Source organism: Eleginops maclovinus, chromosome 11, assembly GCF_036324505.1.
Source record: "Eleginops maclovinus isolate JMC-PN-2008 ecotype Puerto Natales chromosome 11, JC_Emac_rtc_rv5, whole genome shotgun sequence".
NCBI classification, from domain to species: Eukaryota; Metazoa; Chordata; class Actinopteri; order Perciformes; family Eleginopidae; genus Eleginops; species Eleginops maclovinus.
Genome location: NC_086359.1, coordinates 14,158,111 through 14,183,399, shown reverse-complemented (window position 1 = coordinate 14,183,399; position 25,289 = coordinate 14,158,111). Strand labels below are relative to the sequence as shown.

Below are 25,289 nucleotides of genomic sequence, written 5' to 3'. Positions count from 1 at the left end.
TTTGTGTCTAGCCAGGCAAAATATGTCTACCACTCCAAATCAGCAGTCATTACAGTTAGTCAGAATCACACCGAAAAAAGCTAATACTCCTGATCCAAAATACTGTTGACCCAAAAAGAGAAAGTAAAATTGCCTTTGTGATTTGTATAAGTCTCACTCTCATTTGTCAATCATCATCAACACTTGTTTCTCTTGTGTGGTTAACAGACAGACCTGAAAGCAGCGGCTGTACAATAGGACTTTACCCAACTGGTTAGATATGATTAGGATCAGGAAATTTTGGGTCTCAATTACCTGAAACCAAATGGAAGGACCTTGTTCGAAAACAAACAAGACTAAGGAGTAAGGAGCCATTGGTTTAGAAATGCTGCTATTGCTCAACAAGGACCTTGTGTGTTGTGTAAATGTCTAATGAAAAGTATGGGATAGATTTGGCTTTCCCACTGCCTATACAATATGTGGGATGAAAATGGGCCTTTGTCCATCAAGTTGCAACTGCCTTCAGAAAAGTACTCCCATGTGTGTGTATTCAGTTATTATTCATCTATCAAGTTTTGTTTATAATCATTCACGTTTTTCAAAGCTGATACACCATCAAATTAAAATCCACATATGCAGCTTATATAAAGTAGAGACTCTGATAGAGATGTCATTGCTGTGGTGATACTGTGAAGCAGTATAATGTGTGCCTGTGCTGTAAATGTGTGACAGTGCTTCTAGGCAGAGACGTGAAATTGTCCGTCCCCTTCTCTTGCTTATCAAAAAACTGCTTTCATCATTTTATGGTTCTGACGGCAAAGTGCACATCTGTAATACATCTCTTATCATTGCCTCAGTAGTGATTTAAGCTATGTGTACCCCCCCAGGCTGGCTTATATCATCATATACCCCTCAGCATCTTTTTCGCTTTTTTTTAATGACGGTTGCAAAAAAGCAGCTTCAAATATTCCCAGCCTGGCACTCGGTTAAAAGGAGAATGTGTGATGGAGTTCACAGGAGCAGCAGAATAATTTGGAGGAATAAATTAGCATTAGCTTGGGTCTTTGGTGCTGTGCCAACATTACTGGGAAGTAATCCAGCACGTTGGAAAGATGAAATTGGGATGCCATATTGGATCTACTGTAATTTGAGGTTAATTGAATTGAAAATCCCCTTTGCCTCACTCAAAGGAATGTCGGTAGGGATTAAAGAATTGTATGGAAATGTATTGAATCTTATATGCACCTGGTTCTGAACCAAAAACTGACAATGTTGAATAATAAATAAATTATCTTTGTTAAACTTTTGTTGAGGACAGTTTGCCACAATGTGATGCGTCCTCTTTGCTTAGTTTTGATGTATGTGACTGAATTCAAATCAATGGCCTGGGGGAAGATGCAATGCATTCCTAAAGCAAGAAAAAAGATAGAGGGCAGCGGATGTTGGGCTGTTTGGTAAATGGGGTCCATGTTGCTGACCGCGTCATCAATGGTGCCTGAGCCCTCATCATGTCCGGGACATTCTAATAATGAATAATATGTTTGCAGATGTCAGCCTGCACTCATTAGGCTGATTGATAGCACTGCCAATTTATAGGAAACTAGCAGAGCCATATACCAATTTATTCAGGTCAAATTAACCGTTCATAATTAGACACGGTAACCTTTCCCGCTTCCTTCTTCTTCGCTGATGGTGATGTACATGCAAAGCAAATGGTCATTGTTTAATCTCATTGCCTGTCATTAGGCGGGTTATGGAAGAATCATCCCATGCAGGGCAAAAGTGAAGCCGGAATCAATCTCTTAGTGGTTAATAGCTACTGGGCTGATTAATGGTCGTATCATGCAGGTGAAAGCTCACCCTTTCCTCTAAAGGTGGCACCGACCCTATGGAGCCCCTCAGCTTCGGTTTCTGTGCCAAAACCCTGCTGCACGTATTAATTATGTGGTGAGTTTAGTACGTTATTAGTTATACAGGAGAATGAATGTATTTTACTTTACCTACTTACAATAAAATTTTAAAAAAAAACATTTAAAAGGACAAAAGATTACACAAAAACAGGGGGCAGATAAAACCAACACATACTGTATAACACAACACTTTAAAATACACAGGGCAGACAGAGAATATAAAGAATGGATAATCACTTTTCTATAACGCTTTTGTTCCCTAGTACACTAGTTTTTAAATGACTCACGGGATCATCCATCCATTTTCTGACACTTATCACGATTTCGGTTGTTGTGGCAGTAGTCCAAGCACGTTAGTCCACGCGTCTCTACCTTGCAACTTTTTCCAGTTGCTCCTAGGGGATCCTGAGGCATTCCCAAGACAGATATGATATATCATCCGTACAGTTTGTTCTGGGTCTACCCCGCGGCCTCCTGACAGTCGGATGTGCCAAAAGAAAATAAAGGTGCCCAGAACATTTCTATTAGCATATAATCAAGTTGTATTGTCCTGTAAGCAAATGCTTATAGTATAATCATATAATATAACAAAACATTCAACTACACATTACATTTCCTGCCCACTCGTTACTCGGTACTTTAAGTGGGCACAGTTACTTCAATGTCCATCTTCTATATATATTCAAATATAAGCTGAAGGTCAACACTCACGATTTCTAATTCACTTTTGTAATTGATCTATTAAACAATATTTTTGCAGTTGCTTTAAAACATGCAACAGTTTTCTTTGAGCAAACCCATTTCAGTCAGACAGCATCCAAAGTAAAGCCTTCAGTATGGACCATCAGAGGCTTGTGTGACAGTTATACGGACATCCCTCCACTCTCTTTTCTTGATTACTGCCCTTTACTCATTTGGTTTGCTCTATTTTAATTATTTCTAGTCAGATCTGGTCTTGAACAAACACTCTAGTTTGGTCTCTCTTGTACTCAGTAGTGAAAATGGGTTTTGATGTTGTTTGACTTGAGAAGACGGGCTGTCATTTACTCGGGCTCATTAAAGAATAAATGACAGGAAAGACAGGATATAAGGATGAAGGGAGAGAGTGGGAGAGACAGATGTTAGGACCTGCTGGCTTTAGGTTTGTTAGTTTTGGCTGGTCCTGCTGTCTTCAGTGTCTCGGCTGTCCGTTAGAATCAGGAGCGTCTCCCCGAGAGAGAGCTGCTGCCAAACAGCATCAAAACAGAAGGACGAGATGAGTGACAGAGGGAAGATGAAGAGAAGGAACAAAGGGTGGACGAAAGGAGAGCAGGAATAAAGCGGGAAGGAAACAACAGAGTGCAGAGATAAAGACATTCTGCCTGTCATTTTAACAGCGGTAGTTTATCCTGTGAAGGTGTTAAAGGACTGCTGCCTTTCCTCCATCCTTTCTGATATTCTGAATCCAATTAGTGGCTGTGTTAGAGGGGGGTTCCTAAGTGACACAGGACAATTTGTAAGACCTGCTATCTTAAAGTTACACGAGCAGGTAACATTTTATTAATGTCTGCCTATATTATGAAAATAATGACCCTTTTTGTCCAGCCTTATACAGTACAGTCTGGATGCTCACTGCAAAGCCAACTTCAATTCATGTTGTTGAAGATTAGAGCCTGATGCCAAAAAAGTCAAATATAAATCAGTTTGTATCATAATACAGTTACATGGTGATAGCCTCTATTGCATGTGTGGCTGGTATCTAACTTGTCGATCAAGAAAAACAATTTACCTGCATTTGGTAGTTGGACAGAGTATCGCAAAGGTTTGGAAAATGAAGTGTAATAATGAAGTTGTTAACCGCATTGAGAAAAATAATGAGTATGGCGGGGTTTATATATTCAGTTAACAGTAGAAGCTACACTGCATTTATCCTGCTTATTGGCTTTAGGGCTGAGCATCTACATTTTGACACTGCTACCAAAACTTTAAAACAATTTTGATACCCTTCTTTGCGTGATATAAACACATTTCTAAGAACTGATCTTATATCCTGCTGATTTTGTGCAGTTTTCACCAGAATCGAACCCCACTGCAATAATTACAAGCATTAACAATAACTACAGAAATAGCCAGTATCGTCGCTGATGGTGTCATTTACTTATGTAGGTCATATAAATCAGTATTACATTGCGGCTGTTTCATTACCAGTTAAAAGTTTGTTGTCGTAACAGTAATTGGTGAGGTAATGATGTAGAAAATGGATATCATAAAAACAAATATCTGTGCACTGAAAGTGACAAATGATCAAATGTTTGTGAGGCAGTGTGTATGTGTGATGGAGTGTGAGTCTCCACGGTAGATAAGAGATTTATTAAAACATTAAAACTGTTGGTGCTGCAGGAGACAGGCCAGTTAGAAACACAATGGAGTCTCTGGTGGAGACAAGCTAAGCATAACATTATGGTCTGTCGGGTCACTGCTTAGGTTGGACAACATGATATCTGGAACCATCCCTGGCCAGTTGGTTAGCACCATATAGTATTTTATCAGACTTCCTGCAATAAAGATTGAATCAAATGCGTATTAAGTGTTGAAGACTAAAATTGAGACTGAAAACCATAGACACGATGGATGCCTATTGTACAGATGCCTTTACACATATTTGACACGAGTCGAGAGAGATACAGAATAGAATTAGATTTTTAATCATCAATATCACAGAGATATTTTACTACCCATAAACTTTCATTCTTAAACATCTTTAGTATTAAATGCTTCTAAAAAAAGCTGGGCCAGGGTTCAGGATCACTATCCCAGGATTTCTCTTTGATGGTTGACCGAGTCTTCGCTTTGGAAACACAGTGACAGAAGACAGACAGCGAATGAAACATGGTCTTGAGTCTTGCTCCAATTTTTTTTATTGACCTGTCAAAACTGACTTGACGTTTGAGGAGAAAGATTTACAAGCTCCATTTAGGGCAGGATTGATTTCTGTCCAAAGCAGCTTTGAGGAAAGATTGGCGAAAAACGTGTATGTATAGCCCTCCCTTTGATTGATCAATGCTCTATATTTTTCAACCTTCCAGTGTATTAGCAGAAGACACTGTACATTTTACAAACTTGTTGCTTTCAGTTGAGATGTATTGTATTGCTGCAGCTTGAAAAATACTTGAAATTGTTTTGATCTGAGTTGGCTCTCATGTGTTGCACAAACAAAGACTTTTTGTGCATGAGATTTTAAAATAAACAATTTTAAACCTTAGTTTGGCAATGTTTTCCTCTGTCAATGAATTGAACATTTTACTCAGAGACACTTTTTTTAATCTTTCTTTAGGCATTGCATAGTTTGTATAGTGAAATGTTCATGAGCACTGCAATTTATGATGAGAAACAGCAATTTCTGCCAATAGGTAACTGCCAAGTGTAAGGGGGCAGTTTCATTTAATTCCTCACAGTTTGATACTTTTCTTTGGTGTAACATTGGTTCAAATGATTCAAGTCAAGTATATTACAATAAGTCTGTAAAGCAAGGGTGAGAATGTTATGTAGGCCTAAAGGGAAACAGTCGGGAGCATGTGGCATAGACAGATGTTTTGTTTGATAACGACTGCTCATGCTTTAGTTTTCTTTTGACCTATTTTGTAAGATGTTATGGAGATGTTTTACAATTTGTAGACATCTTGCTGAAGCTCTTTTTGCTACTACGGCCCAATTTAGCTGATGTGTATACAAATACACAACATATGGGGCTCTTTTGGAGAAATCAATACCAATATGCTAATGCAATAACCATTCTTAATATTGCTTTCACTGTTTTGATCTCTGTAGAGCACCTCAAGGAAGCACTAGAAAAGTACATGGTGCGGTTGCCAAAGGTTCGCATCCTGAGGACCAAGAAGAGGGAGGGGCTGATCAGGACTCGCCTGCTGGGAGCTGGTGCTGCTAAAGGAGAAGTCATCACCTTCCTGGACTCTCACTGTGAGGCCAACGTCAACTGGCTCCCTCCATTACTGGGTGAGGAACCGTAAGACACACAACGTATCGGCATTACATGTCAAAGTACCCACTTACCTGAATCCCCAACCCTATAGTCAAGTCATAACACGGATACTTTTCTCAATTTTTTCTATTCCTTTCTTTGGAAAATGTTCCCTCTTGAGGACTGTCAAGACTATACAATGAAAGAGTCTAAGAAGGGAACATCGCTCTTTGGTCGAGCTCTTCACAGCTCCAAGACATTTGCAATCTGTCAACACAAGTCACAAGTAGACTTTTCTTGGCCATAGGCATTTAAAGCCATGGAAGCACTTCTTAAACCATTTCTTGTCATTAAAAGTCTTCAAACCCATATTCCTTCCTCTGTGTCCCTCAGATCGAATCGCAGAGAACAGGAAGACCATCGTATGTCCGATGATCGATGTGATCGACCACGACAACTTTGGCTATGAGACGCAGGCAGGGGATGCCATGCGAGGGGCGTTTGACTGGGAAATGTACTATAAACGGATACCCATCCCGAATGAGCTGCAGAAAGATGACCCCAGTGAACCGTTTGAGTGAGTGCAGTTATTTTTGATACATTTGACAGCAGCAACACCAAGAAAAAACTGATCTATGCAAATACAAAATCTCTGTGACGTGTGTAGTCATCAGCAAAGGAAGGAATTCCTTGGTTCTCTTCACTTTTAGTTTGTTTTCCTCTTTCTTTGTCTTGCATGTGCAATAACTCTTTGTCCAGGTAGCAGTACTCAAGTTCAAACAAAGCCAATAGCCTAGGATTGCTTTCCTATCCTTCCTTGACAGGCAGCATTTCATGGCATGTAACTCTAAAGTAATGGAAACAAAATAAATAAATAAATAAACCCAGGGACACATTCTGCTATTTGTAAGGCCAAATAACTCTGCATGTGATGGCAGGCACATAAATGGGTGAGCTTTGGGGGATTATCTAGAAAGCATATTTCTATGACTGCATGCCAAAGACTATTCGGGTGTCCTGGGAAATACAGTAGGTATCATCAGGAAGGGCGGTGGTGGTGCAGGAAGATAAGAGACTAAAGAAGAAGAAATGCGCTGCGGAACAATCAGAATCAATCCTCATTTTGTGAATTAGTCTGCTCTTCTTGCCCAATGAAATGACCTTCATCAGTGCAAATCCAATTTGAGTCGCAAAGATTTCCATTTTCATTCTGATTGACATTGCTGCAGCGGAGAATGAGGCACGGTGGGCTGGCAAAATCCATCGTGTGTGTGTGTGTGTGTGTGTGTGTGTGTGTGTGTGTGTGTGTGTGTGTGTGTGTGTGTGTGTGTGTGTGTGTGTGTGTGTGTGTGTGTGTGTGTGTGTGTGTGTGTGTGTGTGTGTGTGTGTGTGTGTGTGTGTGTGTGTGTGTGTGTGTGTGTGTGTGTGTGTGTGTGTGTGTGTGTGTGTGTGTGTGTGTGTGTGTGTGTGTGTGTGTGTTGGAGTATGATTGTATCCCTGTTCTCATACTGCTGTCACTGTCTCTTTTATCAGTGCCATCACCTCTCCCTCCGTCTTTCTTTTTGCTTCTAGCTTCTATGTTTCATTTATAAGCTTAGGCCTTGACACCATATGTCTCATCAAGGTCAATGGACTGAAATGGAGAATATGAACTTGAGCATTTCAAATTAAATTCAGTAGACTAACACTGGCAAAAGAAAAGAGACTAGGGAAGATGGAAGATGTTTGCCAGCTGAAGAAAGAAATATGGTTTCCCATTGGCCAGTTTTGGCAAATCACAAGCAGACCAACAACAACTCAAAACAAATAGTATAAAAATGGCAACATCAATAAGTGATAACTCTAACAATGTTTCTGTCTCTGGAAAGAATCTGACAAAGCACACATTATACTTGACTTACAAATAATTTTGCAGTTCTGTGCAATCAGATTTGCTGCTGTGTTTCCAAAGTGACTTCCTTCTTAAAAAACAAACATGACAACAGACTAAGAGACGGTAATTGCCTTGAAATTCAGAACTGCACTGCTCTTTTTCTTCACTTGTCTTTGAAAAAATTGGCTTGCTTAGAACCCGGGTGAAGAGGAAGCCAGATTTAACTGTTGTGATGTATAAAATGCATTTTTCTTGTATAAAAATAGATATATTAAATGTATTTTTAAATGAACAATGATTGTTGTTCTTGTACAAAAACATTACATCAATTGTAGCAATATTAAAAACTTGAAATCGATGTATTTTTTAATAATACTGTTAGCAATGGCAGCTAAGTTTGCACACTTCACAGAGCTGTAATTCATTGTTAAAGCCCCCCTGCTGATTACCAAAAATAACCAATTATTTTTTATTTTATGACATTTCTCTTTTTGCTCAGCTCTTTCTCTTTCCTTTATTTGAAAGCCACTGTCAGCTCCTGGAGTAACAATGATTAATGTTCATTCAGTTGTCTGCCTTGCTAAAGCTCAGCAGACTATAAAACCCTTATGGCAGAAAATAAATTATTCAAATTTTCCTCAAATAATTGTGTTAGAGGTCAGATCTAATAATTGATGACAAACAGTGGTTTGAGAGTTAATGCTAAAAGTAAACAGTGTTTATTGGCAAACAAGGTACGTGAACGTGCCTCTAGCTATTATCCCGGTAAATTAAACTGGAACCTGTTGTGTTTAAATTATCCTCATCTTAACGAGCTTCATCCGAGCTGTAAGATATTAGTGTTGTCTGTCCTGAAGCCAGTGTGTGAAGTGTTTTCGCCCTCCATCAAACAAAGCAAAAAATCTCTACCCCAAAAATCAGTGCCAACACAGTGCTGTGCCTTCCATGCTGAGCTCACACGCTCCTGTGACCTCACAACAGCTTGTAATCACTAAACTTAATGCCGCAAACACACCATCGTCACTGTTGGTTATCCTTTGTCTCCTGGTGGAAGTCTGCCCACTGAATTCCCTCCAGCAGTACTCCAGGGAGAAAAACTGTGTGTCCGCTTTGTGTTTTCTTTATCGAGCACACTTGTTACACGTCTTAGGCAATTAACTGCTCGGCCTTACTGTTACCCCGTCAGGCCGGTCATGTGAAAAACACAAGAGCAATGATTGTGCGTCCAGTGTCTCCACTCCACACTGCAGGTTCTAATCATTTCAAATCACCTTTTTGTGAAAGATAGGAAAATAAAGTGCATTCCTCAAGTACTACAGCAGTTCGGCAATTTGTTTTTTCTCTGCAGAGTTTGTTACACCAGTCAGAATAGTCAAGAGTACTTTGGGAGGGTTCATTGTTTTTCACTGTGCAGATTGTCACTCTGTTACTAAACAAATGCTGGTGCATACAGCAGGCAAATACACAATTATGGGAAGGATATAATTTACTGAAACTTATCTCTCACAGCCTGTAAACAGTTGTGAAATATTAAACAGATTTCATGTAACTTGAGTTTTTCACTGTTGTCACAAATGGGTTCTTTAAAAAAAAAATGTTTTATTAATTAGATTATACAGCATGAGATCAAATGACCAAACCTTGCTTTATATATTTAAGGAAAAGACGTTGAGTGAAAGCAGAGCTATGAAGCATAATCGTTTTAGCATGTACAGTATTACCAGGACTCAGACGTTTCCATAGTGAAGAAATGGGTTTAACAACATTATTAGATCCACTGTATTAACTTTCCGATTAAAGAAACAGAAATGTGGTTATGGTGGTATAATAAGATACTTCAAATAAAAATGTAAAAAAATTGACATTTTATTAAAAAAAGGCATTTCTCTTTTTTTACACTTGAATAAATAAGTGTTTTTGGTCTGTTCATATCTTATGTATGACATCAGAGTATAGAGTTTGGAAAAAGATGGATGTAGAAAAGTGTGAAAGGTGAAAAACACTGCTAAAGTCATGTTTTAGATGCCTTCTTTTTCGCGTATTGTGCCTGAATGTGTTTCTTCTGTGTCTTGCAGGTCACCAGTGATGGCAGGTGGGCTGTTTGCTGTTGACAGGAAGTGGTTCTGGGAGCTCGGAGGGTACGACACGGGTCTGGAAATCTGGGGAGGAGAACAGTACGAGATCTCCTTCAAGGTAGAAATTAAAACACATCGCCATCGCGCACAGAACTACAGTGTAGTGTCAGAGTTTAGTGTTGGAAATACTGTAATGGATAGTGTCATTGGAATCTTTGTTTCCATTTTTTAATTCTGAGTTTTAACTTAAATCCATGTTTTGTGTTTGACATCAGTCCGTGTGTGACTATGAGTTAGTTTAATTTCAATACACAAACATTCTTAGCTAGTTCAGTTGCTGATTTTTCTTTATTGAAAGTAACATTGTATATTAATATTTCTTGTGCTGAAGAACATACCAGGAGTTAGACATTTGTTATTCATTGATTGACATTCACATTGTTCACATGCTTATTATGGATCCTTATATACATTTAATATGCTGCATTAGATATCATTCTTCATGTACAACAATGATGATTAAATCAAATCTGAAATATGTTTTAGTATTGTATTCATAATTGTTATTTAAAATCCCCCCAAAAATTCCATCTTAACACATAACTAACTCAAAAGACTATGAAATTGTTATTCAAGCTCTGCCTTTACCTTTCTGCTTATTTACCGATAATCACTGAATGGGAACAGCAACATGGCAGTGATTGGATGTTAGTCCCAGTTTCTTTCAGAGATCTTTTGGAAGAAATCCAGAACAGGCAATTATTTATTTCAAATACTTATTTTGAGCTTCTTTTTTTTTTGTACATTCAATTGCATTTAAAGTAGGAAAGAGTGTGTAAGTTCTATATGCTTCTCCTAATGTTTTATTAGCTTACCCAAAGCTATTTAACTGAAAATCTTAAGCCCTTGAGACATTTCCCATTATGGTTTCAACCCTTGTTTTAGTAATTTAAAGGTCTCCTATTATGCTATATTGGAACAATATATTGTAGGGCAATATCTATACAATGCATACATTTGTGAAGTGTTTTGCTCAAAATAGCAAACAGGTCACCCATTGTAGCATGCCTCAAACCCCTCTATGTCAGCCCTGTTCCTGAAGTGCTGATTCTTTGACTGTCGCTTAAAATTTGAGCAGACCTGAAGCTGGCCACGCCCCTTTAGAGCGTCATGCATGTTCTCTCTCTGAAGAGAGACGTTTCTAACAGAGATACTGAGCTAAATGCTGCCGTGATTAAACGCCATATGATGTTCAAACCACATCAAACATTATTTCTGAAACACTTATCAGTGTTTACCACTAGAACCGTGACATTATGTGTATTATGTATACAGCAACTCTAAGTCCCTCCTGCAGACATCCTGCTGAATACACAGACAGAGCTGCGCGAGGGGATTCAGCTCGCGACTTTATATTGCACACGATAGATTGGGACTTATTTGGACCCCGTTTGTACCCCCGTTTTTAGAGATGTGGGTATGGAGGAAAAGAGAGGGTTGTACTTCTGACACTTTGTGAGTCTCCTTACACACCCGGGACACATATTTATGTATAAAAGACAACAAAAAGTGCATTTTGTATAATAGGGGACCTTTAAGATAAACCTGCTCTGTTGCATGGAAGACTCTCTACATTAATCATACTCAAAAAACCATATTAGATTATGCTTTTCTCTGGTGCTTCAGCATGAATTATAATATTGCGGGACCACAATTGCCTGGGACTTGGCCAGCATGTCGAACTCGTCTCCCTCTCCTCTGCTGAATCCGTCAGCGAGCTCTGGACGGATAAAAAGACTGTCATAATAATGAAATTACTGCTCTAAAGAGGAATGCCTTTTGACGTCTTACTCAATTAAGCACAAAGGCCTCCGCTAGGTATTTGTATTTGATCGGACATATATGTTTCAACTACTGCTGCTTCTTCATATTAAGGTTTAATCTTTTTGTTACTTACTTTTGCTTATTGATACTAAAATGATAGGGATGCAAAATATATGACATTCATGGAAGCTTTAACATTTGAGGTTTTAAGCAGATTAAACTGAAGGTACGTTAAAAAGGAACTTCTGAGCAGAGAATTGTATTCAAGGCAAGAAAGACAAAGTTCTGAACCTTTAATTTAAATGGAATAAAAATCTGAATGTTTTTGTTTTTTTACTAACTGTACAATCGTTCAGTAGATATTCTAAAATATATTTTGCAAAACTGTAATGGTAAATCTAACATTTGTTACATTTTTGGTCAAAGTTCAGTGAATCTTAAAATGCAAAGGAGCAATATGTGCATCACTAAGGCCCAACGAAAATAATTAGCAAATCCTTTTATGGAATAAGTGAAAACCTGCTTGCAGTCTGCTCCTTGCCTGCCTTTTGTGTGGAGCCGCTATGTTTCTTAATGTTGTACAGCCACACAGTTTTAACCAACCAGGAAACCATCTGCAGAAATGTTTGTTGCGTTTCCTGCGTGGACACAGACATAGATAAATATATATCTGTATGTACACAAGATACAAACATAACCAGTGCCCACTCGTGATAACATTTCTCCAGAGTTATGCTGGTGGATTCAAACCTCCTCAGGGTATCGTTTGATTATGAGTGGAAAAAGAAATCTGGTTTCTCCATCTGCACCGTAGAATACTGGCTGGCACCAGTTTTGTAGCATTTTCTGACTCCTTTTTGAAAAGCTCAATATACTGCAGATGAAGTTATAACTCAAGAGAGGGCTCAGTCTATGGGGCTGTGTTTGAAGTCTTCATAGTTTGAGGTAAGCAGATTGTGGAGTTTGTGTGTTTAAAGTGAGTGATGAGACTTTCAATTTAATCTGACCGGCACAAAACTCAAGCTCCAGATCCTTCCTGCCTCGATGCGCCCTGTTTTTTAGCTCGGGTTTTTCAGTTTGGGATGAAGACGATGGGAAGGATTGGCACTGCAGGTCAGACCTTCCCCACAGCAGATGCAGAGAGGGTGTATTTAATCTGCTATTTCCCCCGATTCTGTTTGTCAAACCTGGAGTGGTGCAACAAACTCGACAAGGAGTAATTGAACTGAAATAGCAGCCAGCTGATGTCCACTCTGGAGAATCAGGAAGGGGAGTGATGCAGAATAACAAAAACGGAATGGAAATGATAGAATCCAAAAGAAGAGTCGAACAGTCAGGGGAAGAGGAACATTTTCCTCATTATGGACTCACTGAGTTTCTGTGTCCAGTCTACATCCCTAGTCAGACATGTGTCCTCGAGAAAAATGCCAAACTTCAACACGTGTATACATTGGAAATCATTATGAATAAAAGCACAGTATGGAGAAAAAAAACACAGAACTATCACAACGGATATGGAGTTGAAGCTTGTGGCAAGATCTGTTTAAGGAAAGAAGGATACACAAGATTCTAATTGTGTGGTTGTGATTGTAGAGTCACACAAACCTTTTGCAAAACGGTTTAAGAAGTTTGACATTTATGTATTGAATTGATAGTGGGAGAACACCCTCTCCACACGATTTGAAAAGTGGGTGAAATTGATCATTTCAATCTATCTTTGAAATATCAATTAGCTACTGTTGATTAATGAGATCGATGACCACACTTTTGATTGAAGCAATTAATCCTTTGTTGTGCTTTATCAAGCTATTCAGTAAACCATGCTTAACGGACAGTTATAAATCACATCAATAAATTATACACACAATCAGTCTTTGAAATTACCTTATAGCCTGTGGCGTTGAAAAGTTGCTCTGCTCTCCAAACGTACCCTCACAAATCCATTATCAGTCTTTGTCATTAACCAGCGAATGATTGACTTATTCTCGTTGACGTCATTTACTCTCTTTGGTCTGTATACAATCTTAAAAAGTACACTTTGGGGTGACTTTCGTAAGTTGTCTTCATTTAGTTCCCACTCCTGCACTCTCCATACATAGTGTTAATACCTGAGGTTATTTAAGCTTGTATCGAATCTGAAAAATGATTAGTCTAATTTTATCCTCTCCTATGATGCAAGACCCATAGCCTACAATTATTTACTCAAATGACATTGCTTGATGTTTTTCTGTCATCCTCCCACATCTTTCCTTTTGTTTATATCCTAACCTTCTTTTCACCTCCTTGGCTTTGTTTTCATCATGTCTTCCCACGTGTTGACATTTTTACACTTATATTTCATCCTTCTTATTTATTGACCAGAACAGCTCATCTGATATGTACACTGTTCAGTTAGCGCTGAAGCTTTGAACTAACCATGAACTGATATGGTCTTTATCACTGCTAAATATCTCTCTCTCTGTGTCTGTAGGTGTGGATGTGTGGTGGAAGGATGGAGGACATTCCTTGCTCGAGGGTAGGACACATCTACAGGAAGTACGTCCCCTACAAAGTTCCCGGTGGGGTCAGCCTTGCCAGGGTGAGTCTCTGCAGATGGTTTTACAACATGTTGATGTGGACACAAGGACACACAAGGATGTCTACATTGTTGCCTTTGTTTCTGTGCAAACATCTCGTGGGCATTTATATTGTATGTATGGAGGGAAATTGAATGCTAATCTGATTTTCTTCCCTTAGGTAAAAATAGTTCCTAATCTTTACTGATAACAGTGAGCGGAGTGGATCACTCTGAGGGAAAAGTTTTTTTTTTCAGTCTAATAAATGCATGTTTTGGCTACTTAGAAGCATCACTAATTCCTCTCACCTTTAATGTACAAGGGCAGTTGCAAAATCCTCAGCATCAGATATCAACAACGACTTTGAATCAAACATTTCCGTTTTTTCGGTACAGACTTTACTGTTTTGATAACACATTATTTCAAAAGCCATACATCCTGCAAAGCTAAAGCATGTTGGATTATTTTAAAACTACAACTTCCTTAGCTGTACTCTGCAAATTTGGTTTACAGGGTGCACAACTGCATATGTAAATTGAAATGAATTGCTTTAGTTGATGTCACTTTACGGTTGGGGTTAGGATGGTGTTGAAGACTGCTAGTAGCTCAAGGTTACATTCCTAGCATATCACATCCAAATCCACGACCCAACTGTCTTGAGTTGCGTTATGGGTACGAATCAATCTTATGATCCTCAATATACAATTTACAGTTTTCCAATATTGAGCTTCTACAACTGGACACAGTGTGAGACTTTTTTAATAAATAATCATCTAGCCTGTAGCTGAATCGTATTCATTATGCATGACTCAGCCTCAGTCTGACACCTGGCTCTGTTTGGCTTGGCTGAATGTGTAATTAAACCTCTTGGCTTCCATCTTTGCTTCGTCGGTCTGACCATTGGCCCTTCACTGAGGCTGTAGTGAATGCTGATATCAGACAGGTAGCAAGTTTATTATTACAGAAATACTTACTGTACCTGAGGCTGGGCTGAATGCTGTTATTTCTCCTGATTCCTCTGCGTCGTACTTTCTATGTTAATTGATTTTCTTTAGCTGACTGTTGCGTTCGTTGGTACTTATCAGGAATGGATAAGACTGTAAATTGGATAATTATACCTTAACAAAACATTCTTAATTACACACTCCGTCACTGATACCATAGATGTAGCTGATTTCGGGGAATCTCGCAGGACCCACTTGTTGCATTGACTTTTGCAAGAGACATAGAAAAAAAGTTTTCAGTCTTGGGCTAAAATTAGTGTGTGTGTGTGTGTGTGTGTGTGTGTGTGTGTGTGTGTGTGTGTGTGTGTGTGTGTGTGTGTGTGTGTGTGTGTGTGTGTGTGTGTGTGTGTGTGTGTGTGTGTGTGTGTGTGTGTGTGTGTGTGTGTGTGTGTGTGTGTGTGTGAGTTTATTGTTGTACTTCTGAAGGCTACATGATTTGTATTTATACTTTCCTGGAAAGCTGGTTGAAACTGTACTTCATTCTTGCACAATCCACACTTCAAAGGCTTCAGATTAATGGATTTCCAATTGCTTGGTTGTAAATCCTTAATATATGCTATTGTCTAAGCTTAAATAGGCTGTTGAAGAATCTGTCTGCCCTGCAGTCATCATTGCTTACGATTCTGTTCACCTTCTCATCTTAACAGTTTCCCTTTCATTCTAAATTTACAGGATTCCATGTTAGTTGAAGGAACCAATGGACCAATTGCACATTATTCCACGCAGTTTTCGTTGTAGTCTAGTGAAAACACAATACATCCGCATTCATAAAAAGAGTACTCTCCATTTGCTAGTGTATGTATTTAGAACATACTAGTAGGAAGAGTATACATTATAAAGAAGGCAGGTTTATAGATATTTACAACTGATACAAATGCTCTTTCTTTTACTCGCATGGTTTGCCAAGTTCACAGAGTTCCCTGGCATATTGTTTGGTCCAGGAAGTAGACTTGACAAAGCCTTTACACATCATCTGAAGGTGACCCAGTGTTATTAAATGGAGCGAAACTAAGGCACAACCTGCTTTACACTCTTTCCTGTGTGGTTTAGGTGTCATGCTCCAGGCGTATAATATAAATGTTACCTTCAGTACTACTGCAACATGCTACTGCTATTAAATCAAAACTAGATGTTGTTGACGTTATGTTGTTTCACATACATATCATGTATTTTGGCTCTATAGAATGCGAAACAAGTCATGTGGTTTTAATTAAGTTCAAAATTAAGCTTCCTTTTTCTAGTGAGTGTTTCAGGTAAAAGGCTGGACCTGCCATGATTAACATGCAACGTGAAAAAAAAAAAAAACAGCTGGAAAGATGTTGTCTATTATGTGTCCACCCTGTCCTGTAAATTAGCACATCATTGGGCTATGTATTGTCAATGTTTCCATGACTCATGACAAGTTGCTTCTACTATTTTCATCTCTCGCCTTCTGAGACATGATGACAGTTACTGAAAGATGACTGGCCGCCTTTTTCCTTAGCGGCTTTTTCATTTCGTCATGTCGGATGAATGAAAAAAATCAGTGGTGGCAGGATATAAAGATGATGTCTCACTCTGTTTTTCAATAAAGTCCAGAAACACAAAAATCTGCTAACAAGCCGCATGATTTCAATACTGTATGTACAGACCATTAACAGAGAATAATAACTTTTCCACATTGCTGGAAGCTGTTTTCCTACAAGATAATGTGCAATGGGAATCACTTGACTCTTATGACCTTAATCAATGGTGGGTTAAGGAGTGGATTAGATATATTGAAGTAGCTCCGAGCTCCAAATTGTCACCTCTTAAGCCCCAATCCTTGTCAACAACAACTTAAAGCCGCACTCGTCAATATCAAAGGTAGCCAATGGATGTAATGACTCTGTAAAGTGAGTGGACTTTTCTCATAATGACCAACCCTCTGTGAATGATCTCCTAACTCTGCAACTCCCCACAAAACAGAGCATCTTTGAGGTTATTATTTTTGCTTTTGCTGCTGAAAACGGTTTACTCTTTTTCATCAGCATAGTTTTCTGCATTAAACTCTGGAAAAAAAAACCTCCAATGATTCCACTGTAAACTCTCTTCCCAACCAGCAACAAGGCAGTTAGACAGGCACATTTAGTGAATAGCTGGGGCAGCTTCACCCACATGAATAGGTAGAGACCAAAAAACATCTAAGGTATACTGTAGTAGAGTTTTAATAGAGGGAGGAATCGCTACATTGGTCATTCATTGTATATACCATAACATCCCCATTGACAGTCTACAAAATGTGGTTGTATAATCAGGAGCAGGAAGTGTTTGGGTTGATGGTTAATCATAGGGTAAACTACAATCATCTACAGAATAAGCCTTATGATACAAACATGTTTTGGATTACATTCATTGCTTATTGATCAAGTTCATACATTTGGAATATGTAGCTTTAACAAAATGGTTATACGCTGGTTTCAGAATCTGAAGCGTGTGGCAGAGGTGTGGATGGACGAGTACGCCGAATACATCTACCAGCGTCGGCCTGAGTACCGTCACCTGTCGGCAGGAGACATGACGGCTCAGAAGGAGCTGAGGAACCGCCTCAACTGCATGAACTTCAAGTGGTTCATGAACAAGGTGGCCTGGGATCTGCCCAAACACTACCCACCAGTGGAGCCACCTGCTGGAGCGTGGGGAGAGGTACAGTCAGCTCCCATACCTTAAACACAAAAAGGAAAGGTAGTGAGAGGAATTTGTCTCAACGATAGGTTTCCCAAATTTAAAACCATGACGAATCCAGACTAAGATGATGAAACATCGGAGCATCTGAAGTGTGTTAGTAGTTTAACAGAAATGTTATCCAGGGTTGCTTTCTCTCAACTTTCTTTAAAGTCATTTTTTTTCAAGACAATGTTTGGCTGTCAAAATCTTTCTCTAGTTATTAAGTAGGCCATATCTTACCTTAAAATCAGCATTTTTTAGTGAAAGCTCAGTTTACAGTACTCCTGAATAGAATGAAAATGATTCAACCACATTTTTGATATTTTGTGTTTGTGTTTTTGTTTTGTCACCTGTAAAGACAAAAAAACAATTTGCCACAAATCAAGTGAAGAACTGAAATATCAAATCCTGAACAACTTGGTTTTGATATTTCAATACAACCATTGGTATCATTAGTAATGGCTTCTTCTAAAATAACTCAAGAGGCTGTCGAGAAAATTGTGGCCATTTGGCTGTAATAATCTGTCAGTCGCAGCAGGCTGCTGCCTGGAAATCTGCTCTGACAGCACTCCGAGAGGAAAGCACTCTGAGATATACCAAACTAAGGGTCTAATTCTAAAAACTTGAATCTGCCTCAACAATTAAGTGCATTATGTCCTGTGTGACCTTTTTATAGTAAAATAGGTGTGTGTGTGTGTGTGTGTGTGTGTGTGTGTGTGTGTGTGTGTGTGTGTGTGTGTGTGTGTGTGTGTGTGTGTGTGTGTGTGTGTGTGTGTGTGTGTGTGTGTGTGTGTGTGTGTGTGTGTGTGTGTGTGTGTGTGTGTGTGTGTGTGTGTGTGTGTGTGTGTGTGTGTGTGTGTGTGTGTGTGTGTGTGTGTGTGTGTGTGTGTGTGTGTAGGTGCGTAACGTGGGCAGCAGCATGTGTCTAGAGAGTAAACACTTCGTATCCGGGAGTCCCATCCGCCTGGAGAACTGCGTGAAGGGGCGGGGCGACGTCAGCTGGAGCCATGGACAGGTGAGCACAAAGAACAACATATATAAGTTAATCTAAAAAATACCCTTCTTTTAAGTCTTTAGGCTTGATTTTAAGTTCTAGAGAAGACGTATCTTTGTTGATAGATTGTCTCCTTAGTAAATGCATCTCTTTTGCGTAACACTCTACGTGTCATAGATTTACACGGATAAATAAACCACACACTACTTTGCACTGCTTCATTATCTTTGCATTATTCCAAAGGAGTCTGTTCGCTCTCACACGTCACACCAAAGATGTTTAAACAAAGATCCTAATACAAAATGAATGGATTGAATCTCTACTTTTGTTTCCCCAGCTGAAATACTGTGCCTCTGACACTTTAATTGCTCTAATCTGAAGATGCACTGTAGTCTCATCATCTCATCGTTGAAATCGGTATTCAGCATCAATGAGAAATTGATTCCCTGCTTTTCACAGGAAGCGCTACGACAGCTGTGCTTGTCAGGGATTTTTTTTATTTTCTATGAGGAGACGAGGGACTCGTACAGGAAGTCTTAGTGATGTCCAAGTGGCCAACGCTGCTCCAGTTGACAGGCTGCAGAGATTCTTATTTAGTTTGTGATCAAGTGATCAATTGCAATAATATTAGAGCTTTATTTTTCATCAAAACAATTGTTATTTTGCAGCTATGTTTAAAGTCGATTTCATGTTATACTATCTTTTTCAGTCAACATGCAAGGCTGTTTTAGAGGCTATTTATTTCACTAAAATCTCAACATAAGGTTCACTTGTGAGCTTTTAACCATATCAAAAAGTCTGTAAGTTTTAAGTTATTCATGTCATTTCATGCATTTGAACACTTGTCTGCACAGTTGTAACTTTTAGTATTGATCAGTTTGTCTTTGATTAGACTCTTTATCATATGCAATGAATGCAATGTATATGCAATATTCAACTGTCAAAGTGGATCCTTAACCATGTTGTATCTAAATACAGTCACACTTACAACCTACACAACTCACAATGAACAACTTTAGTCATTAAGTCTGATACATTAGTTGAGTTATTATCCAAAGAGGCTACACAGCCTTGTGATCCTCAGACGAAGTGTAAGAGAGCGACACATTGATCTTACGTTTCAGTGGACAATCAATCAAACCATTCTGACTAACAGTAACCAGAGAAAAACGATGAGTGTAAAGGCCACATTAACATTAAGAATAGTTTTCTAAGTCAGATAACTGAACATTTCTTCAAAATAAAGCAAAGTATAGAGCTTCAACTATGTCGCACATGTAAGACTAAGTGTAAGAGTGAAAACCAGAGCCCTTATAAGAGATACAATCCTTGAAGGTTCACTCAGAATGTCCAAGGCACAAATTGTATTTTCCTATGATGTATATGATAATGGGCCCTAATGGCGGCTGAGCACTTTCACCTGGAACACAGCTGCTTTGTGGTTTTACTAATACAAAACAAAACTACATATTTAAAGAGCATTGCTTCTGCCTCTCCAACTGGATTGTATCAAAGAGGCTTCCGTGGTTAATGCATCTTGTCTTTTATCAGCCATCCCAATATAATTTCCCCTTTTGCTTTAGTATTTGAATATTTTGACATGGAATTATGTGGCCTTTCAACTGGGATTTGTTCCCTGCAGGTGTTCACATTCGGATGGAGAGAGGACATCCGGGTGGGCGACCCCATGCACACTAAGAAAGTCTGTTTCGATGCCGTCTCCCACAACAGCCCCGTCACCCTGTATGACTGTCATGGCATGAAGGGCAACCAGCTGTGGCGCTACAGAAAGGTACGGCAGCGGTGAACACAGAAACTGTAACCACATAATGTCTATATATCAGCCGCTCTGCTCTTTTGTTCATTTAGAAACATTGAAGTCTTTGTGTCTGCTCATAAGTACATTTTAGTGTGTTTAAGTTGAATAAATACTGCTTACATCGTGCTAAATTGATTTTTTTAAAAGGCTACGGTGTCATCACTATCTAAAATGCTTGGGAAAATGGTTCTTAATAAGTTGAAAGCTGAAGAAAATTGGCTAAAACTTCAAGGTGAACATTTTACAATGAAATAAATCCTAATTTTGTTATTTAGACAATGTTCTGTGTTTCTCCATCCTTCTTCCAGGATAAGAGTCTGTATCACTCCGTCAGTAACAGCTGTATCGACTGCAGCCCCAACGAGCGCCGTATCTTCATGAACACGTGCGACTCCTCCTCCGCCACACAGCAGTGGCTGTTTGAGAAAACCAACTCCACCGTTCTCGAACAATTCAACCGGGGGGCCAACTGAAGCCCTGCAGCATCCACGAAAAAACTCCTGACGCACACAGACATGGATCGGCTGCTGCTGTGAAATGGGTTTTATTTGGTTCCCCAATTAACCTGAAGGTGGCAGCTGTTTCTCTTAGGGTCGCTCAGACTGAGGCATGATGGGATACCGTGGGGGAAGTTGTTTAAAAACATCAGTCAGAGGAAACACTGAGTTGAGCTTTGATAGATGGGTTTGTGTTTAAAAGTGATTTTGTATGAGATGTATTTGCTCTGTCACGGCATTGCTGTGGCGGTGGGTCTGACTCACTTACTGATTTGGCTGCTGATTGCTTATCTCACATACTTCTTCTCCCTTTTCTCATTCCATTTGTTTTAAATTGTGCTCTGCCTTTAACCATTGCCTTTCTGTTCCCTTGCGCAGTTTTATATTCTCAATTTTCTCTGTCTATCCACCTTTATCCGCTGACTCCATCTCTTTCCCCTTCTGTCTCTGCCGGTCCGCCTCCGCCTGCACGTCCATCTCTATCTGCCTGAATGACTGCACCTTTTCCATTCTTCCTCTCAAATCCCCTTATGTCTCTCCAGCTCTGACAACCTCCCTGGGGGGGGGGGGGGTGGCTCCTGCTGAGCCAAAGTCATCCTGACACCTGGGTGAAGCCAGGCAGAACCACTCTGAAAATCACCTGGTGAATTGATTCTCTTTTACAACCCTCATCCACCTTCTGTTCCCTCCTTCATCCTCCCCTCGTGTCCCCTGCTCCCCCCCACTTCTCTGTGGCCACTGTGGGGCCGAGCTGCCCTGAATGTAGCAGGTGGAGATTGAAAAAGAAAGTGGAACAGCGACCTCTTTAATGCCCCTCATGCCTTTTTTCCTCTGTTCTGAACTTTGCTGGCTGTATTTATTGATGACTCGTCCGCGGGTTTGTCACCGTGCCACATTCATCTTTTCTTCCTCGGAAGCGAGCGCTATCCAATGCCGGGCTTTGTGCAGGCCAACTCTTGCTGGCTAAGGGTTTGTTTGTTGTGAGGGTGGTGTTGGTGGCTGCTGTCACACCTCTTAGAGTCTTCCCCTGCTTCCTGTTCGACCTTTGCTGCTCCCCGTACGACTCCGCTGATCAGTCGCCGGAACGACCCCGTCACATTCTGCCGAGCGCAGGGTCGCATCACGGCGCAAAGCAGCGGGTGGGACTGCAAATGGACGCCTGCCTGGCCGGATGACTGGCTCTGAGACTGTCAGGCCAGCTGATTCACAGCAGGGCCGCGCGTTTGGCTGGCTGCCGAGCTGACACATCACTTTAGCGTTCAGTGCGAGCAGGAGGAGACGAATAGGAGAATCACTCTTGGTAGGCTCGCTGAGGCAGCTCTGGGATTGAGACGAATGGGGGTTTAAAATGCATAAAGCACTTGTGTAATGATAAACTTGAATGAAATCTTCGTGCCTTGTTGGAAGAGGACTAGATTGGCGTGTGTATTTTCTGAAAATGTGTGTCTGTGTATGTGTGTGTGTGTGGGCCAAAGATGTCTACATCAGCATAGGAAACAATGCAATCTATTCAGGATGTGACTTTTCTTGAAAACGAAAGAATGGTTACATCAGAAAACTATTCCTGAATCTCAATCAAATTAAAGATGAGTTGGGCTCGACTCTGGTGCTGTTCATTGAGGGTGCCACTGGCTTTGTGAGTCTTGTATGGCTCTCTGAATGAACACACATGTAACTGCTGGTTGTGAATAGAGCTAATGAGACTTTTTTCCCCACCACATTTTCCTCCTGCCTTGAAACTATTAGCCCTAAGAAGAGGCGTTCAATCACTACACGATGCTGTTTTCCCACCTGTTCAATCCAAAGTACTTTTATGGGAAAGGGAATTGTTGTTTACTTCATTGTGTTTGCCCTATTGGTTTTTCTATCCATTTGAATTACATGTTATGTTATCATTTGTTTTAAACCTGTGATTAAGCTGGTTAGGGTCCTGCTCAACGTGATTTTCTGGCATTTCCTTGTCTGTCGGCTGCACCCATTCTCTAATCTGGTTTTGTGATAAAGAACAATGTATAGTATGTGTCATTATCGGGTGTGCTTGGTTACACGTCAACACTTCAAAAACATGTCCTATACTCAACATACCTTAGAAAAGGTACCTTTAAGTCACAAATTATGCCAACTTGGACATATTCGTTTGCTAAAATGACACTGATTCAGGTTAGAACACTTTTAAGATGACATAAGGAGAATAGTTACTATAGACACGTATAACACTTTGCAGCCCATGCATCAGTTGTGATTTGTCCAACAATTGAGAGTACTTTATAACGCTATTTTTTGTTGCAAATCCATCGCTAATCGTTGTATTCAATATGGCCAACTGTCTCTCTCTGAAAAAAAATCCTGCCTTTGCACACCTGATAGAAGACCATGGCGATTTAAATTTAGTTCAGGATTCCTGTGTCCTTTTTCCCCTGACCTTTTCGCTACATGCCTGAACAACTTGTACATTGTCAGATTGTTAAGAGGGGAGTGGGAATTGCTGCTGCAGACCACTGATTCTCAGATGTAGCCAGGATTTCACTACAGGACCAAACAGGACAGAAGTGAAAACCCATCAGACCTTTTACAGCCTGATTCATTTTATGTTTCCTACTGTTTCTCTTTGTTTGTTCCTTTTAAATCAATGTTATCTGGGTGATTTGTCAAAGTCCTGTTCGGATCAGTAATGCAATCAGGGTTGTCCAATCATGTGACTTTATTGTGAAGGACTGTTTGATTCAAACACTGTACTTGAGCACACACTTGTGTTGAAGGCTGAGTACACATAGCAACATTTTGGGCTGTAATGATAAACTGTAGTATTTTTGTTGTACTCCTATAGTACCTTCTATCTTAGAAGGTCTCTCCTTGGTTTTACAAAATAACTTGATTCATGTCAGTTAAACCTTAGATAAAATGTGTTTAAACATACCATACAAAGAAGATGATGATGTTTTAAGAAATGTCAGTAAAACACGTCACTTTAAATCCCTGCTGATACAATATGCAGTTCTTCAGTACTTTTTCCTGAAATAGGAAACATTGCCAACGATATTGAAAGCAACTGAACTGAGCATGTATGCCTCATTTTAGCTGGGGGTGTTGGTGCTCTGTCCCAATTAGTGTGAGCATTAATTTGAGCTTTAAAAAAGAAAAAAGTAATTCAAATTGAACAATTGAAAGTATTGCCCAAAGTGTTGCTAACTGTATCCCTTGAAGTAAAGTGTTTATTGTGTGTTGTTTTTTCTTTTGGACATTAGAGTGCATCGTACCTTTCCATTGCACATGTAAAGTATGCTTTTAGTACATCAATAAAAACAATAGGTTGAGTCTTAATGACCCATTACATTTACTTTTTTTTAAAGCTTTCATTCACTGTGGTAAAGTATTAAACCTTTTTATCACTGTGTACGAGCTATTCCTCTCTAAAACCATTTTACAACTCAAAAGTCCAGTTCAAGTTGTCAAACACATTTCCAGTTTATGGAGTAAGGAGAGTGTAAATGTGCTGCCACTTTTTGTTGTAATATCAAAATACTTTTTTATTTAAGTGGTGAATTTTAAGACGAGAATTCATGTTGTTTTAAAAGGGCATTGGTTTTTAACGTCAGTGGCCAGTCGGTCATTCACACCATGTGTGTGGGTTTTCATGTGTAGGAAAGTGTACATTTTGTATCTCATAAAAAATATCCAATATTTTTTTCTACTGACATTGCAACTGTAAAAGTGTATTTAGATATTTAACAAACTTTAAAATTAAACTGGAATTGTATGATATTTTTGCTGAAATTGTAAAATAAAAGGTTTCTATATTTGGATGAAAATGTGTCTCTGGTGATTAATTAAATACAAACTTGATCAATACATACCTGAAGAGTCAGAACTAACAGAACTATTTACATCCAAACAAGTTTGTGCTCATTCCCTGCTTTGTGTTGCTTTCCAAACATTATCCAAAACACAATCAAACATTAACTTTAACTACTGGAAGTCAACAAGAACATGTTGACTCACTTATTTCTGCATTGATATACAGTTGTACTGAATGGCTGCAATTGCAAAGTCAAAAGATGTGTCCAATGTCTTTCCTAACCACTGTTCCTTAGCTTTTCTGGAAAATGTCTTGAGGTC

The 25,289-nt window shown here is 39.4% G+C and overlaps 1 protein-coding gene across 1 annotated transcript in view; it reads left to right on the top strand.

Annotated features, from left to right (window-relative positions):
• LOC134872101 (polypeptide N-acetylgalactosaminyltransferase 10-like) overlaps window positions 1-24,982 on the top strand; it is a 61,001-nt gene extending 36,019 nt beyond the window's left edge. The window contains exons 5-12 of the mRNA XM_063895243.1: window positions 5,697-5,882; window positions 6,241-6,424; window positions 9,796-9,913; window positions 14,090-14,197; window positions 17,621-17,842; window positions 18,762-18,878; window positions 20,500-20,649; window positions 20,985-24,982. Of these exons, the coding sequence (XP_063751313.1) occupies window positions 5,697-5,882; window positions 6,241-6,424; window positions 9,796-9,913; window positions 14,090-14,197; window positions 17,621-17,842; window positions 18,762-18,878; window positions 20,500-20,649; window positions 20,985-21,149 (1,250 nt within the window). The 3' untranslated portion in view covers window positions 21,150-24,982. The remainder of the gene's footprint in view (window positions 1-5,696; window positions 5,883-6,240; window positions 6,425-9,795; window positions 9,914-14,089; window positions 14,198-17,620; window positions 17,843-18,761; window positions 18,879-20,499; window positions 20,650-20,984) is intronic.
• The last annotated feature ends 307 nt before the right edge of the window (window positions 24,983-25,289 follow it).